Genomic DNA, 9544 nt, shown 5'->3' with positions numbered 1-9544 from the left:
ATTTCATCGATCTCAGACATTGCCTCTTTTGGGAGTGTGGTTTGCATGATCATCCTCCGACCTGTTAGAGGCTACATCTTGTGGCCTCATGTATGCTGCTTGACCAAAACGCCGTCTATTGGGTTGCAAGATTACTGCCTGTTGCCCAGCGTCAGAGTCCGACGAGTTATAATTGACAACAACTCGATCTATAATAGATGGATCAAACTCGCCAAATTCGTGAACATGCTGCAAAGAAACGTGTCTTGCCCGTCGCACAGCATGCTTGCATTGATTACAAGGACATAAGATCTTTGTTGAGAGATAGGTGTTTCGGTTGGACGGCCCCACATCCTCGTCACTACTCATAATGAATGTAGAAATATCTAACCTGGACATAAATTTAATCTTCTATTGGTATCCTCCGTCTCTCTCTCTCTCTCTCTCTCTCTCTCTCTCTCTCTCTCTCTCTTTGTTTACACTGTAAACTACCTCACATTCTCTAGTCATGTTCGATCCTCGCACACCTCGGTTTAGAGGTGCACGGAGATCAGAACCACTGGGTTATAATCTCGTTTTTATTGGTCAATGCCTATATTTGTGGGTACGAGAAATCTACACCCCCACATCTACATGATAGTTCATGTAGTGACAAAACCCCTTTTCCTCTTCTCTTGCTGTAGCAAGAGAATTCATAGCATCTTAACATCTCTTCACAACAGATCTTTATTCGAGAGATTACTTAGCACATTACATGTTGGTCTCCAATTTGAGTATCATGCCGTTGAAAGCTTTCCAACTTAAGGTCTCATCCGTAGTGAGGAAGAGAGGGATCATTGTTCGCCTAACTGTAATTTTTTATCCATAATCCCGAAGGTAGACTTTAATATATATACTAAATCCAAAATCTATTCTTAAATCTAACCTAATTGAACATATGGTGATTCTGAGGTAATTGAACATGGTTAGTGGGTGAGTTAATAGGTGTCAGATTCTAATGGGAATATACATATTGTTGTGTAACTAGTGTTTGCTCTTTGGGCAAAGCTTTCATTGGCATGCTCAAAATCTAACTTAAATCTAATTTAATTTAAGCTAATCTTAAATCGAACATAAATCTAGATCTAATTTAATTTTAAACTCAACATAAACCTAAAGCTAATCTAATCTTAAATTTAACCTAAACCTAAATGTAATCTAACTTAAATCTATATCTAATTTAATCTTAAATCTTGTTTTGATCTTAAATCTAAATCTTATCTAATTTTAAACTCAATATAAACCTAAATCAAATCCAATCTTAAATCCTAAACCTAAATGTAATCTAACCTAGCTAATTTTAAATCTTGGCCTAATTTTAAATTTAACCGAATCTTAAACTCAACATAAACATAAATCTAAATGTAATCTAACCTAATCTAAAATTTAATTTAAATCTTAACTTAATTTTAAATTTATCATAAATTTTAAATGTAATCTAACTTGATCTTAGATCTTAATCTAACCTAATTTTAATTAAATGTAATTTTAAATTTAACTTAAATCTAAATCTTAATGTAACATTTTATTTCATATTTTCTCTACTTTTTTTAATCTATATCTCTCTCTCTCTCTCTTTGTTTTCTCCCCTTGCCTCTCTCTTTTCGTCTTCTCTCCCTATGTCTCTATTTGGTTTTTGTTTCTCTCTCTCTCTCTCTCTCTCTCTCTCTCTCTCTCTCTCTCTCTCTTTTCCTCTTTCTCTTTGTTTTCTCTTTTCTCTCTCTCTCTCTCTCTCTGTGCTTTATATATATATATATATATATATATATATATATATATATATATATATCATTCTCTCTCTTTACTTTATCTCTCTCTCTCTCTCTCTCTCTCTCTCTCTCTCTCTCTCAGACACAATGTGTGTGTGTGTGTGTGTGTGTGTGTGTGTGTGAGAGAGAGAGAGAGAGAGAGAGAGAGAGAGAGAGGGGAAGGCAACATGAGAGAGAGGAGAGGGAAGGAGCATATCTGGCTCTCCTTCCTCTCCTCGTGTGTGTGCGTGGGGAAGAAAGAGAGAGAGAGAGAGAGAGAGAGAGAGAGAGGGAGAGGGAGAGCGCGGTTTTACCTCTTTTGCTTATTTTTTATCCTGTCGGCGTCACTATGAGCGTCGCTATGCAACAAAGAACATAGCGATGCCGTGGATTTTCACTTTGAACGTCACACTGCGAGCGCCGCTAATGTGAGCTACTTCTTGTAGTGTAACTCTACTTAGTAGTGTGTGAATCTCCTCTTGGGGGGTGTATTCCCGGAGCAGTCACTTATCAAAAGATCCCTATATCACGTGCGATCAAGTGGTAATTAATAATACCCCAATATACATACTATACTTACACTATGAGCCTATTTAAAAAACCCCTACCCTCCTCTGTATGTATACATTTTTATACATTTTGATTTTTTAATAATCCTCTGTGATTAACCCACGTGATATCATACACATTCTAAAAAGTGACCGTCCCGGAGGTGCATTGCTGAAAACTCTTCTATGATATTTTTAAAACCCCTTTTTTAACATGCTTGAATGAATAATGGCCTCTTATTTTTCCAAAATGGAATATAGAAGGCCTTTTTGTTAATGTATCCCTCTTGATTTGCTTAGGATATTGTTTGCATTATAAAACCCCTCTTGTTGAATTCTTGAATTCTAACACTCGGCAAGGTGGAACTTGGACATAGGAACCAACTTTTAAGTTAAGGGTCTCATTCATCCATTGCACATGGACATAAATAAAGTATCAAATTTCTTGTGCATGTGCATTGGCATGCGCATAGTTGTTGAATTGTGTTGTCTTTAGCTAATAAAACAAGGAAACACTGAATCTTGTTTGTCCATGAGAAGGAAGAGAAAGCAAAGATGAAGTTGACTATTCAAACTAGGTTGCATACATAGAAGAAGTCTCTCTCTCTCTCTCTAAAGTTCATCACCGACATCCCCACATGAGTTACTAAAGTTAAGTGACTTTCAAACACTAGCTAGTAAGTGCTAGCAACTCAATCTCAATACAAATTCTTCCATTGACTATGCCCAAATAATTGAAACATCCTTGCCACAAAGTAGACTTTGTAGGACCAAAGAAGTCATTACTTGAACAATAACTTTCAAAGGTATAAAATGCGGTGAGGCACATTTTGGATTGTTATCTATAATTTGTAAAATCAGTAAGCTTTTCATAAAAATTGGGTCATAGGCAATTTTACAAGCCACGAGGCATATTTTGGCCAAGGGGAGGCAAATGTGAAGCTAATTACAAGAAAAACAGAATGCACACCAAATTGAGTGGGAGGATGTGGAACAATAATGGCTTGCCTACTATTATTGTGGGTGTATGAGAGGAAGAGGCACTCTTGTCAGAAATTGTTGGGCTGCATTGTGTAGGAGCAAACCCAACTCTAGAATTAGCAATATCATACTCTATTAGGAAGTTCTGTTGCTGGAAATTCCCGAAAAAGTTCTTTGCACCAGACTCTAAGGGCCCACTATTTGTCATGGCCAGACAGTAGTACTTGTTGGTGGTATCAGAGCCATACAAGTGAAAGAGATGCTCTGTGCTTAGCTCCATTGCCGCCGCCCCCTCAAAATGCAGCATCACTGTCGGCGCTGCTGGCGCTTCCCTCTGCTTTGACAGCGGCACCTCATAGCATAATGCTGTGTTATTGTCCTCCAACTCCACCTTCTTCAGGGATGCATCCACATGGCTATCAAATGCTTTTACAATCTCTATGTACGCCTCATCGACAAATGTTGTCAATGTAGTGCCGGAGTCAATAATCGTCCCCCCTGTTCCTGTCAGTGTATCCAGCTCCAAAGCGGCCAAAGGAATATCAAGAAGCTCCCCATTGATGCTGATGCCGGTGAGGCCAAGGTAGTAGAAGTGGGAGAGGAAGGAAGAGTAGCTGTTTTGCAGCATTGGAGTGTATTGCAAGGATGGGTTGGATGTGCTCGCATTGCCTCGACCAAATGTGAGGTAGCCGGTGACATCGACATTGTTCTCGCGGTTGGGGAGACAATAGGAAAACACGTCAACATTGAGCTGTGAGATGACAGAGTAAGGGCCCTTGTCAAGGCCCATGAGACCTGATGCATTGAAGTGTGTCTCTATGCCAACATTGTCGACGCCGCATCCAAATACGAAGTTCAACAATTGAAAGGAAGATGGTGCACCTTGATCCTTGGAAGTGGCATTTTCTGTGGTGAAGGAGAGTGTGTCTGCTGCAAGGATGCCAGAGCTGTTGCTGTTGTCTCCATAGGTGACTTTATACTCGCAAGCACCCGAGTCGGTGCAGCCGAATGCTATTCCACCGTCTGTGTCGGAGCACGCTGCTGAGCGACACATCACATTTGTGTAGCTAGATGATTTTGCGGGCTCGAAAATGGGATAAGCACTTGCCTGTGGTCCACAGTTTACGCAGGGCTTGCATTGAATCCACATAAGCTGGCTGCCGGAGTCGATAATAACCGCAAGGGGCTCCGACGGCGAGCCGATGTGGAGCTCGGCGAAATACTGGCCGAAAGGCTCCGATAATGTCACCAACTTGCCCCGCAACGCTGGCACAATGGCAGGGCTGGCCGATGGCGAGAAGTCGATCATGGTGGGCGCAGGAGCGAGATCGTCGAGGATGCGGCGGGCGCTGATCTGTCTATGGAATAGTACATAATCACGGTGGTGATCGTGGGTTCTGTGTATGCTCTTATGGTGGACAGGGAAGGTGAGGCTTGGGGGCCGGAAGCGTGGTTGTAGAACTGTAGTGTTGTGAGCTGTAATGGAGGGGGTGCAGACGAAAAATCGGGCTAATAAGCATGAAATGCAGTACAGATGCAGGAACTGGCCGCCATGGATAGGCAACAGAAACATTGCCGCCCCCTCTGATCTCTCTCTCTCTCTCTCTCTCTCTCTCAACCAGTAGAGCTCTTACCCAGAGACGGATAAGCAACTTGCTAAAGTAGTAAAATAAGCGCGTCGTAGATGGTGAGGAAGAACGTCAAACTGCGGGGAGGGAGGTGATATCATCATCTGATGGACGAGTAGATGGTTTGAACTTTGAAGTTTGGGAGTCAAAGATTACAGTCGCGACGTGGGCCATCCAGCAAAAACCGATGCAAAAAGCAAATTCTCCCATATTACCCGAACTATTGTAAACCATATACTTGCAATATAGCATAGTAGGTGATACCCATGTTTGAAAATAAAATGGGCAGCAGAATCTAAAGAGATCCTCCCCCCCTCTCTCTCTCTCTCTCTCTCTCTTTCTCTCTCTCTCTCTCTCTCCCTCCCCCCTCCCCCCCATAAACACAAAAACAGAATGGCCAGTCTGGCAGTCCACGCCAATCTAAAATAAGAAAACATGAGTTGGAGATGGAGCGCGATGGGAGCGGGAGCGGGAGCAGGGCAGTTGGGTAGCGAAACTAGCAACAGCACCAAACGGCGAAGGTAGACGGGGGCACCAAGGAGCAGGAAGAAGATAGAAACGAGCAGTAGGACTAGTGTACGAGGAGCCGAGGACGTTTTTTTTTTTTTGTATGCAAGGAATGTGTGGCTATAAGCAGCCTTCGAAGAGGGCGTCAATGGTCATGCGAACTGGGGAAACGTCAATCTCTTGTCTCGAGCACCCGTTTCCGGTTTTACAGTTCCTCTTTGATACTTAAGAGTTGTAGCAAAAGGATCTCGTGAGATTCCATGGATTAAAATAGGAGTAGAGCCAGTAGTAGTAGCCAATCGTAGTAGCCAGTAGGCAATATAGTTTATGCGTATTAGGGTGGTTCACAAATGTCTGCAGACTTTGGGAATTGTGATTCCCAAAGTTAAATTGAGACCTCTTGCACATTTATTGTGTGCTACTAAGCCACCTCATTGGTCGCATGGGTACATATTTGCCCAAACTAACAGAAGCATTGTTGGTAAAACAAGAACAAGGGGCACCTCTATAGCTCAATGTCTCCCGATAGTGCTCAATACACAAAATCAACACCACAAACCATCTCAAATAATCTCCCACAAAACCACAACTCAAAGGCAAGTGATCCTTTGGGATTTACAAGCACACGCTTACCCAAAAGACCACCATGGAAACTAGAAAGCAGATGTCCTGACATGGAATTTTAGCACACATCGACCAATGCACTTGAGGAAAAGAGATTCCCACTTTAAAGGTGCCTTGGGAGTAGTTGTTCTCACGGAAAACCTTTAGGCTTGGATTAGGTTTTTTCGAATGGTTGATAGCTTAGAATATGTCAAATTTTGAGGAAGTTTTCAAGCATAAAAAATAGAAAAACCAGTGTCGGTGGACATTTTTGACTATCTTTTGGATGATGTGATAAGAGGTAGGGTAAGTAGGAATCAAGGAAGGTTTTCGAACTAAGGCTCACCCTCTGAATTGGTGTCACTAAAGTTGCTTTTGCAAATGTTTTTAGAGTTTTCAGGTATGAGACTCATAAGGTGAGTTCAAAGCTTCAAAATAGCATTTTTGGTCATCACTAATTTTGAAAAGGCTATAGCAACTTACGGGTAAGTCAAAAATAAACTTTCAAGAAAAATTTCAAAGTTTGGCAAAAATCATCTTATTATCTCTTGAGTGATAGGTGCATGCAAACATGAGTTTTATTAGCTAAAAGTGTTTACATTAGCCTGTATAAAATCTGACTGCCATCAAACTCCCAAAAGAAGTGTAGATTCTATCATGTAGATAATAAGTGATTTTTTCTCTCAAGCCTAAAACTAAAGTGATATCTTGGGTGTTATAATACTTTTGTGAAGGCACAAGTGATTTCAATTTCATTTGGAGGTAAAATTGGGCTGAAATAACTTTCACTCTGAACAAATAGACAACTGAAGGTAAGAACACTTGAAACTGAATAAGACTTGACAAAACTTCTACATAGGTCTTTAGACACCTTGTTACAACAGTGGAAGTTAAAAAATGGGAAAAAGTTGCAAAAATCACCACCTAGATAATAAGCATGCTTAATATTTGGGAGGTAAAAAAGGAAATTTTTTTGACCATTTCTCAACTCCACAAGAATCAGCATAGTCTAAGCAGGCCCTGATTCAAGTTTGGAACATTTGCTCAAAAATCTTAGAAATTGGACGACAAATACTAAATTTGGCTTACAAACTCCAAAACTGAACCAAACCGCGTGCCTAAGATAAAACTCTTACAAAATTTGACCATTTTCAATTTTTACTTCACAGAGTGATCTTTCCACAAGTTTTTGTAAGAAACTAGGCAACTAGGCTCTACTAGATCCTCCTCCCAACCTCCCTTTATAGGTGGGCTCCTAGCCCCTTGCCCTAGACGGATCCCCTGTCCACACGTACTGCCTAGCCCGGCCCTTGGCTGTAGTCCTTGCCTAGCCTAGTTCTTAGGGTACAGGACCCGTGTCCTGACATTACTCCCCCCTTAAAGAAGATTTTTCGTCCTCGAAAACACAAGTAGTAATATCTTCTCAAGAATACTGATGTTCTCGTTATTGACGTCCCATAAGTGAGCCAGTTGTCTGTATGATCGATAATTGGTGCAGTGAGGAGGGTCAATGAAACCAAGAGGAATATCTTGATTTTCAACATTGTTGTCCGTTTGCAACCACTTGGGTCTAAATGGTAACTCCATATATAACTCACTTGAGTGCTGTAAAGGAGTATCCACAACTAAGAGTCACTCGGGTTTAAATGGTAACTCCATTTATAACTCACTTGAGTACTGTAAAGGAGTAACCACAACTAAGAGTTGTCCATAGGCATAACCAGTTTTCAGATCTTCTGAAGGTACTGGAATAATGCAAGGAAACCTTGGCGTAACTTTCCATGCAATTGTGAGCCAGATTTCCTACTCGCCTGAGTATCTTGAAAAGTCCGTTACATGTTCATCCCTAATGAAGGTTACATGCCAACGTACTCTGTCAGCATGCTTGGTAAGCCCTTGACGTATGAAAGTATTGACACAATCTCCAACCCCACCACAAGAGGTGTTCAAAGTCGAAAATCGTACTTAAGCAAATTCTAGAATAGGGAGAAAATCATCTAACTAGAAATGCGTTGTGCTAACGTATGCTCTTAGCAGATCCTTTAGCACAAGATTACTCTTTGTAATGTTTGTAATCTGCCTATCCCCTTGGATAACTAACAATACTGAGGTGTGTTTTCCTCACGGTTTACAGACAGTCGTCCCAGATGACAAGTAAACGGGAAATCACAGTAGTGTTTAACATTGGTGAAGAATCACAGTAGTGTTTAACATTGGTGAAGAATCAACAATGTTCGAAATAACCATCGTGGTTAACTTGAAAAAAATCCAGAAACGCCCAAACTGAGCCATGACCTCTGTTGGTGATTAGTGGATTTAAAAGTAATCTCATAGAGATAGTGCACATAGAGTGCAAAATGCTTCATAAGCAACAACCTGTGGAATATGCATGCCGTTCCAAATCAGCCCTTGCTAAACACTAGGGCCCATAACACCTAGTGTGCATGCATTTAGCAAAAACTAACCGAACCTGTATATCCATAATGATGCTTGCCAATACTTATGGCAAATGTGATGCGCCTAGCACGTAATAAAAGGAATGTAAATAGTTCTGAAAAGAAACTAAATACTTTTAGTTTGCAATCTTTTGCAAGCCTTGCTGAAACATCTGAATCACAATAAAAGGTTAAACATTGATCACTTCTAGATACAGACAATGAAAATTTTTCATTAACAGCTTATAGCCTTGCTATATGTATAAACAACCATCTGTAATGTTTTTTAGCAGTACTTGTATCTTAACAAGTCATTCTAAGTATCCGACAATTTCTGGCCATGAAATTGCTCCTGATATGTCGTGCTAAAAATGGTCTAGAAAACAGATGTGACCAGCACCTAGGGACTTTGTCGTGACACATAATTGACATAATGGCGCCAGTGGCAGTCCAGAGACTCATATTCTCCACATGTGGAATATGTCTCATATAAGGATGTGTGAAAAGGAACATCCTTCAAGTACAAGACATACTTGTGTGTGGAGGTAACTACAGACACTCTACGATGGGAGTGAGAGGGACCCTCATTCATTGCTCCACACGGGCTAAACTGAACTCCTTGAGTTCCTAGACCACATTCAAGCGTATTTATACGTCTTGAAAAACCAAGTAAAGCATACTAAAAATGGAATAACACCAAATCAATAGATGAGTACCTGGAGATTTGAATGTAATGTTCACTTACCCGTATTCAAATGGAGAGGAGCACGTCCTCTACCTGAAAAACAAACAGTATTGCACTGGGAACCTTGTTTGTTGCCTTTGCAACCTAAGCCCATGAATTAGAATCTACGTAGTCAAATCCCTTGATTAGACTTCTTTGTAGAAACTTCTCAACTAGGAGATAACGGTAACCATCATAGTTAACCGTGTACAGATTGAGTGGAATCAACTTAAAAAGTGTGTTTGTCTGCTACCGCGTGGTAGATTGCGGAATTCTTTTTTTGAAAGTAGAACTGGGAGAGATCAACTGTGATCCTCAATGCAGATCAAACTGTGATCCGTAATGCCTATGG

At 40.7% G+C, this 9544-nt stretch overlaps 1 protein-coding gene across 1 annotated transcript; it reads right to left on the bottom strand.

Annotated features, from left to right (window-relative positions):
- Positions 1–3006: 3006 nt before the first annotated feature.
- Positions 3007–5199, bottom strand: LOC147465961 (aspartic proteinase nepenthesin-1-like). Its single transcript, XM_086513116.1, has one exon. The coding sequence runs from the start codon at positions 4866–4868 to the stop codon at positions 3261–3263; it is 1608 nt and encodes a 535-aa protein (XP_086369242.1). The 5' UTR covers positions 4869–5199; the 3' UTR covers positions 3007–3260.
- Positions 5200–9544: the final 4345 nt, after the last annotated feature.

The sequence above is a fragment of the Adiantum capillus-veneris genome, chromosome 1 (assembly GCF_014529385.1).
Source record: "Adiantum capillus-veneris isolate H3 chromosome 1, ASM1452938v2, whole genome shotgun sequence".
In the NCBI taxonomy this organism is placed as follows: Eukaryota; Viridiplantae; Streptophyta; class Polypodiopsida; order Polypodiales; family Pteridaceae; genus Adiantum; species Adiantum capillus-veneris.
This window is presented reverse-complemented; position numbering and strand designations above follow the sequence as displayed.